General features: G+C 36.3%; 1 protein-coding gene across 1 annotated transcript in view; it reads right to left on the bottom strand.

Annotated features, from left to right (window-relative positions):
* Positions 1-1,121: 1,121 nt before the first annotated feature.
* The window catches only part of CFAP47 (cilia and flagella associated protein 47), a 212,668-nt gene continuing 204,908 nt past the window's right edge, over positions 1,122-8,881 (bottom strand). Inside the window, exons 63-64 of the mRNA XM_088144456.1 lie at positions 8,533-8,701; positions 1,122-2,311 (exon numbers count right to left, since the gene is read on the bottom strand). Of these exons, the coding sequence (XP_088000582.1) occupies positions 2,102-2,311; positions 8,533-8,701 (379 nt within the window). The 3' untranslated portion in view covers positions 1,122-2,101. The remainder of the gene's footprint in view (positions 2,312-8,532; positions 8,702-8,881) is intronic.

The following is an 8,881-nucleotide window of genomic DNA, read 5'->3' as shown; positions in this document are numbered from 1 at the left end:
ATGAACCTATTTATGGATCAGCAGACTTATTCAGAGTTATTTAAAAAGCAGTTAACATTCCATCAGCAATAAACTGTGATCTGTGTCAGCACTAAGACACTGCTCAGTAATTTATTTTAGAACAAGAAATCACCGCAGGAATAAATGCAATTGTTAAATATCCATTGGATGGATAAATACCAAGAAACAGACAAAGTGTTTTGTTTCTTTTTCATTCCCAATATTAGATTTACTTAGACTTACATTTCTATTGAAATATTTGGTTATTTATTTATTTAGTCTCACTTCCAATGAGAAAGTATTTTTAATCACTTTAATCATTTCTAAATTTGCAATAATTTTCTATTTAAACTGCAGGATTAAGGTAGATTTATTTTATTTCAGTTTTATTCTAGCATAGCATTTTCCTCCCTAGCTAAATGGAATGATCCTTCTTTTGAAGTAATACCTGAAGGGAGGCAGATGTCTGGTAATGTACACTGTCAATGATTAACTACCGCAGGATGTAGACTGAGATTCAGGGAGACTGAAATACCAAAGCATTCTCCAATGCAACTGCAAGGAAGAGGGATGAATGCAGGAGAAAGTGGTGGTGTCAGGGACCAGCAATATGTTTATGCAGCTGTGTATGTAAATCTCTAACTCTCCACCTAAAACACATGGTCTTGAATTGCCCATCTTTGCTCAAGGCCAATTATCAGTGTCAATAAATCCTAATTCACAGGTATATAATCTTATTACGCCACTGAGGGCATGTCAAATTTATTAACTGAGGATGCTCTCGCAAAGTCACTGCCCAAGGGGACTGGGCTAGCCACAAAGTGGCCACCACAATAGGCACTGCCAGTCATAAATCACTCATTTATCAGAAGGTAAACTGATTAGATTAATTCCCACATCTCCTCTAGCATTCCAGAAAATTCCCTACATTCCCTTAACTTTATCTTCTTTTTACTACCCCTAGATAGATTGTCACACTTCCATTTTGATTTTCTAAGAAAGACTATGTATCTTAGAAGCATTTTTGAAAATAAATATAATTCCGTGCTTTGGTGCTTTGTTTTGTAGTATGTCAGCTTTGCATTGTTGTTGTTGTTAGCATCTAACAAAACACAGCAAAACAAAATTAAGTAGGACAAAAATCCTGGTGGATGCCAAAGGACTTGTCTATGGACATTTTGATGCTCATGAGCAGTATTTAAGGTATCCAATCAGTCACAGCCTTGGTAATTGCAGCACTGGGCCATAATCCATGCAACTCTGCACAGTGTAGTCTATATTCATTCCAATACTGCTTGCACATCTTATTATAAATGCCATTTATTCAGTGTTCCAATATATGTTAGCAGGTGACCGAGATCTTAACTACCTTCATGACTGAGTAAGTTTAAATGTGTCTTAGAGCATCTTTCTACTTTGCTCTGCCAAGTAGAACTCAGCCAGAATCCCAGTTTTGGGGCTACTGATACAATTTCACTCTATTCCTGCCAATGAAGCTGACACAGCAACTACAGTAAATCAGAGATTCTGCCAGTTCCATATCATCAATATTATAAATACATCTTCTGAAATGCACTGCTAAGCATTCTAGGTACTTACAACTTTTTATAATTTTTATTTCTTATGGATATGAAAAAAATCAAAGGATATCAAACAGAAGTCAGCATAAAAGAGTAGTTTAACAATCAACAGTATTGCACTGGTATTAGAAAATAATTATAGTACTTATTAATAAAGGACACCACAATAACTTTGATGCTCCTATCTGTGTGCCTGGTTTATCTTAAGCAGCCCCAATAGTGCTTTGTAATAATACCTTGTACTTAGCCAATTGACTGAATTTTTGTTTCCACCCTAAAAACAGATGACGTAATGTGTTATTCTAATCTCAGGCACTGTGAAGGTTGCAAGGCTCTCTTTCTTCTTCACCACTGCCACTAGATCTCAAGGACAGAGAAAACTCTACAGATTTACACATTTTTCCAAGTAAATAAAACAAAATTCTCCATTAATTGCTGATTAACATAATGTTGTACATCTGTCTATATCTCAATATTTGTTCTACATTTTTTTGCATAAAATAAATATTTTGTATAAACATTTATTTCATTCTTAAAATGAGAGGTGCTCCTTTAATTGGGGAGGACACGCTGGTGGATAGGAGCTTCATATTTTCCCTTACAAAGTTGCGTTGTCGCACTGTTGCTGATCTCATGTATCCATTCCTGCAAATTACTTTTGCTGAAGAAGTGGGTGGGGTAGTCTTGGGGAGTAGGCCATTAATTTCATACATCCATTGCATTGCTGCTGTCTGAAAACACAGAAGTAAAGTTTCAGTAGAAGTTTATCATTTGTTACTGTGAATCATACAACAGCTATCTGCCACAATGCCTGTAATTATGCCTTTCACTGTTTTCCATGTGGGGGTGCTTCAGACAGCTACACTGTCGAAACTGCACCATAGTGGAAAGAAAGCATTACCATGCATAATAAGGAAAGAAGGACATTTCATTTTATGTGCTAAGAGCAAGCAGCATGTCCAAATATACATACTGTGTAGCACCCTAGGTAATCTATACCCTTGTTAATCTGCAACAGTTTGAAATTCTGTTTCAAGGAGATTATTTCACAGTAGGAAGTACACAAAGATAACAAATAAGGTGCTGGCTTTATTTGTATCCCAGTGACTATTGTGGGTAAGCACAAGAAATAGCATAAACTTTTAGTGTCTTAGTTTGGGTTAATGAGTTATCTCATATGGCATGGAAAAAGCAAACTGCGAGTAGTTTATACTGGAAACTTCTGTACTTGAAGTCACTGTGACATATGGATATAATCTACCAATCTACTGCTGGTAAGTCTACTGCTGGCAAAGAGCAAGTGTTGTTCTTCACATTAGCATTCAACAGCTCTTCCTGTGTTTGCATGCACTGCACAAGATTCTTACCACAATAATTAATATGTGGAGTTGTTACGATGTAACATTAAATCAAGATTTAAAATAAAAACTAGGTGCAAGACCACATCAAGTTTAGGATGTTGTCTAAATCCTAAAATTACTAATTAGAGTTAGTAGAAACAAGACAATTTAATCAATATTGAATGTTGTATTTAAACATGATCAGGAAGATGAACCACTGTTTGTGACCAGCTGTTATTAAAGAAAAGCAAAACACTGTGGTTGTGCCACAAAGAAAAGAGCAGCCTGATTGCAATTTTCATTTCAATAATACTAGTTGTGTCTTATAACGTTATATGGTAATTTACCACTATATCCAATTGAGACCAATGTAAGAAACCCAGATTTATATTGCTTTTATTCCTTCCCAATGGTGATCACAGAAGTTCATGTGGTTGATTATTTCTTAGACATTGGATTTAATTCAATGTCTAAGAAATGTGAGATACCATGGAGTTCATCTTTTTTCATCTACTGTTTAGCATTTGTATGAAGACACTAAGAGAGAAATCTATATTATTAGGCACAATAATTTGAGAGATTTGAAGGAATTATATCTGGTACCTATGTAGGATCTAGTGACCTCCTTAGTGGTGGTGGGGAATGAAAAAAAAATCAAGAGCAGCTGTAGAAGTACCAGCAAAACCCTGACCCTTTTGTACACATCTTGATTTCACCATACGTATAAATGGATGGGGTTTTGATCACATTGACATTACTGCTACCTTGACTTTTTCAAACTTCCTCATGGATGCTGCTGCTAGGACCTACTAGATCAATGTTTCTCAGCCTTGGCCATTTGAAGATGTGTGGACTTCAACTCTCAGAATTCCCCAGCCAGCATGCTGGCTTCATCTTCAAGCAGCCAAGGTTGAGAAACACTGTAAGAGATGAATGAAAATAACAGATTATCAATTCAGTCAGAAATAATGCTGACTATTCACAGTCCTTTGAATGAAAAACATGCTTCATATTGACCAAGGATCTTGAATATGAGCATCTTAATTTAACCAAACTTGTGATGCCATGCCTTTAAAACAAGTATCCCCAAAACTGAGAATTGTATCATATTCCTAGCTGGGCAAACCTCCCAAATATTCTGATTTTTACACATAATTAATGAGCCAATAGTAGAATTAAAGCAGATGCATTTTTCTCCAAGCTGGCACAGCTGTTTCAAAAACTGTCTCTGGCTATCTTCATGTGCATTGCAAAGACTTTCATTTGAAGGCACTAATTCATAATTACCTACATTCTATAGTGTGCCTCTAGAAACAATTTTTAAAAATCTGTCTTCTCCTACCAGTTTTATTTATCAGATTTGTTTTATACAGAAGTTTGTTGGCAGTTTATAATAAAAGCAAGAAATCATGAAACCAAGTTAAAATCATAAAAAAACATAAATTAAAATCTTCAACAATTAGGGACCGTTGAAGAAGATGAATTTGTCAGAGCTTTTCAAAAGCCAACAAAATGGTCCATCTCTCTAGCAGGATCTCCAGATGGAGAAATTTCCTTCTCTGGTTGCTGCAAAGTGAGCTTTCAGCAACTGTAGAGAACTTCCTATGATTTTTCACTCAATGATGTGTGGACATAATATGGAACAAAGTTATCTGAGGTCAGAAGAAATACTCATAATTATTTATACAAAACAATATATACACCCTTAAATGGAGCCTAATGAGATTTCCTTTTGAGTAAATATCCATGATTGCACATGACATTTAGTAAATTTCTGCTAAAAATTTAATTATACACTGATAATCTAACTTCATTTTATATGAATGAAAATATAATGCAAAACACTTGTGTAAACTAGCCTTATTAAGGAAGAAAAAAGTTCTCAGTGAGCTAATTTCCTTATTAATTCCTGCAGAAGGTTAAATGATTATTTTTCATATATTAACTTTAAAAGACATTTAACACTTGGATTATAGTAATCAGTGAGTGAGATATCAAGGTCAGAAAAAAGATCTGATCAGCTGCAGCAATTTACAATCTAGTATACAGTATACAGTGGGGCAAAAAAGTATTTAGTCAGCCACCAATTGTGCAAGTTCTCCCACTTAAAAAGATGAGAAAGGCCTGTAATTTTCATCATAGGTATACCTCAACTATGAGAGGCAAAATGGGGAAAAAAATCCAGAAAATCACATTGTCTGATTTTTAAAGAATTTATTTGCAAATCATGGTGGAAAATAAGTAATAAATTCTTTAAAAATCAGACAATGTGATTTTCTGGATTTCTTTTCCCATTTTGTCTCTCATAGTTGAGGTATACCTATGATGAAAATTACAGGCCTTTCTCATCTTTTTAAGTGGGAGAACTTGCACAATTGGTGGCTGACTAAATACTTTTTTGCCCCACTGTAATTTACTGGTAGTTAACACAGGCTGTTATATAATATTAGTATGGTTCTAAGTCTCTTTTTGGATAGCTGCCAAGAGTCACTTTGGATTGTGGCCAAAAAAAATAGAATAAACAAATGAATACATATATTATCAAATGACAAGACACAAATCAGGCATGTGAAATCATTCTGAAATGTAGAAGTCTGAATTTCTGATGATCTACTTGCTAGCAATTGGAAATCTGTACGCTACTGCATTTTTACACCTTTGGCACCCTGTCTTTCTGCAGGCATTAATAGCTGGAAATGAGTCCACCCACAGCACTGGTTCCTTCAGGAAAAAAAAAATAGGGGTTGGCTGTGTGGGAAGAAAGGTGGGAAGTAAGGTTGGGTGGTTGAAAAAAAGACTGCAAGCCAATCTAACCAAGTTTAGGAAGAGCAGATGCTCTAAAGGAAGCACAGTGCAGAAAACCTTATGCTCGGTCAAGTATGCCTCCCGTGATTCATAAAGGCAGTGATCCATGTTCTTGATCCTCACACACTTCTGGGTATATGTAATATTCAGTCATTTTTCAGGCGCCCAGTATCAAATACTTCATTGCTTGTCAAGCTTAATTCTCCATCCTGGAAATGCATATGTGATCCATCTTCAATGAATCATCAGGAACATAGTTTAGAACAAATGGATGACTTCCTTGCAGTGGAAGGAATAGTACTACTCAGAAAAAAAGAGTCAGATCATACTCTGTATTAAATATTATTGAATTTTGTATTTTATGTGAAATCTACATACTATACAGAGAACCTGGATCATTCTCATCTATAGCTTGTTTTCTAAAAGCCAGTAGAAGACTGTAGAAAGAAATATCAGCCAGTTGAATTTTATTCTATGATTAACATTATCAAAATTTTACTAACGCAGTCATATTTGAAAAACAAGTACGTTGTACTGGCGTAAAGGGAGCAGCATGAATAAGCATCTTTAAAGTGAGGCATACCCAATTCTAACCACATTTCAGACTTGGAAAAAAAATGATGTACTAAAACAACTTCTGGTTTCGGGATTCTTTTCCTCCCAGAAGAATTCATGCAGTTTTAAAATGCCACTTCAATTATAGGTAGCATTGGTTTCCTTTTACCAGCAGCCCTTTAACAACCTCATTAGGAAATAACTTGAATTGCCATTCTGTTTCCCTAATTCTTGAAAGATTTGTTTATGTAATAACTCTGGTTTCTAATTGTGTCCGTCTGTGTCTGCCATAACTCCCAAGCAGTTTATGACATTGGTTTCTTCTCAGGGCAAGAGCAGAACCAAGTTCCACAACTAATCCTGAGGGAATATGATCTCAGAGTTAGTGAAAAGAGAGGATTCACCTTTATTTTAAAAAAAAAAAAAGGGTTGCACTAACATTCCCCATGTTTCAGACATGGAAGAAAAACCCAAACAATTTTTTTAAAAAATGAAAAAATCAGCCATGCATGGAAGCTTTGATTTCAAGCATTCCCTTATTAATACGCCTAATTGTTCAAATAAAGTAAAACCGCAATTTAATATACCCCCATTTATGGGAGTTTCAGTGCAATGGGCAAATTTCCATATAGACATCTCTTTAAAATAACAGAGAAGTCCATCGTATCTAAAATTGCCTGGACAAGGCACTTACATTTACATTATTAAATTTATGCCATTTCTACCAATTTGAAATAGAATTTACAATATGTAATGTCATTACACAAATTATATCAATTGATGCAAATGTTATTTGCATATCTACTTCTGCTTCATTGACTATGCAAAAGCCTTTGATTGTGTGGATCACAACAAACTGTGGCAAATTCTTAAAAAGATGGGAATACCAGACCACCTTACCTGTCTCCTGAGAAATCTGTATGCGGGCCAAGAAGCAACAGTTAGAACCGGTCATGGAACAACCGATTGGTTCAAAATAGGGAAAGGTGTACGACAAGGCTGAATACTGTCACCCTGCTTATTTAACCTATATGCAGAGTACATCATGAGAAATGCCAGGCTGGAAGAATCACAAGCCGGAATTAAGATTGCAGGGAGAATCATCAACAACCTCAGATATGCGGACGATACCACCCTAATGGCAGAAAGTGAAGAAGAACTAAAGAGCCTCTTGATGAGGGTGAAAGAGGAGAGTGCAAAAGCTGGCTTGAAACTCAACATTAAAAAAACTAAGATCATGGCATCTGGACCCATCAATTCCTGGCAAATAGAAGGGGTAGAAATGGAAGCAGTAACAGACTTCATTTATTTGGGCTCCAAGATCACCGCAGACGGAGACTGCAGCCATGAAATTAAAAGACGCTTGCTCCTTGGGAGGAAAGCTATGGCAAGCCTAGATAGCATATTAAAAAGCAGAGACGTCACCTTGCCGACAAAGATCCGCATAGTCAAAGCTATGGTTTTTCCAGTAGTAATGTATGGCTGTGAGAGCTGGACCATAAAAAAGGCCGAGCGCCGAAGAATTGATGCCTTTTAACTGTGGTGCTGGAGAAGACTCTTGAGAGTCCCCTGGACTGCTAGGAGGTCAAACCAGTCAATCTTAAAGGAAATCAACCCTGATTGCTCATTGGAAGGATCGATAATGAAGCTCAAGCTCAGATATTTTGGCCACCTAATGCGAAGAGAGATCTCTTTGGAGAAGACCCTGATGCTGGGAAAGATTGAAGGCAAAAGGAGAAGAGGACGGCAGAGGATGAGATGGTTAGATAGCATCACTGAAGCAATGAGCATGAAACTGAGCAAACTCAGGGAGGCAGTGAAGGACAGGAAGGCCTGGCGCAATATGGTTCATGGGGTCACGAAGAGTCGGACACGACTTAACAACTAAACAACAAATTACACCTTCATGCAAATTACATAATTCACCAAGAATAACATGCTTTCAGATTTAACAAACATGTAGAAGTCACAGTGGCTCATTAAATCAAGGTTTTCTTGTAATGCAACAAGCAAAAATATTTTGTGTTTGTATTTCATGAACTGATTTCAACTGATTTATTTTCTTATGAACAACTTATAAACAATTCTGCAAGTACAGCATGAAAAATGAATACAATTAGGAACAACAAAATAAACCTTTCCTCAGTTGCTTTTGTACAGCAAAGCAGGGAAATTTAGCCATAGTAAATGGAGGAAAAAAATAATTGTTAAATCTACACACATTGTATCAAGACTCTCATTCTTGGGCTCACCTGTATTACCAGAGTTGCTTGGTGTTTTTTGCTGTACATACTGGGCTTGAATCCAACAGTAATGCAGGTTCCTGCTGTGTCAAGTGGAAGAAGTTCCCCAGCTTGAGGCGATACAGCAAATTCGGGATCACTGCCTGGTAGAAAGTATGCTGTGTAAGGCTCTGGGTACCTAATGAACAGCAAAGGAAAATAAGTCATACAACATTTATCATAATGGAAGAATAATCCCAAGTAATTGGTGTTCTGCTATAGGAGGTCAGCAATTAAACATTAATACTACCACACAGCTTGCCAGCCTGATGTCTGGATTTCCTGAAATACTTGAGAACTGTAAGAGAAATTACTGTTT

Source organism: Python bivittatus, unplaced genomic scaffold (assembly GCF_059951505.1).
Source record: "Python bivittatus isolate LINGU-HERP-01145 unplaced genomic scaffold, Pbiv_v1 ctg000350_np1212, whole genome shotgun sequence".
Taxonomy (NCBI): domain Eukaryota; kingdom Metazoa; phylum Chordata; class Lepidosauria; order Squamata; family Pythonidae; genus Python; species Python bivittatus.
Note: the sequence above shows the minus strand (reverse complement) of the source record. Positions and strands in the feature narration are given on the sequence as shown.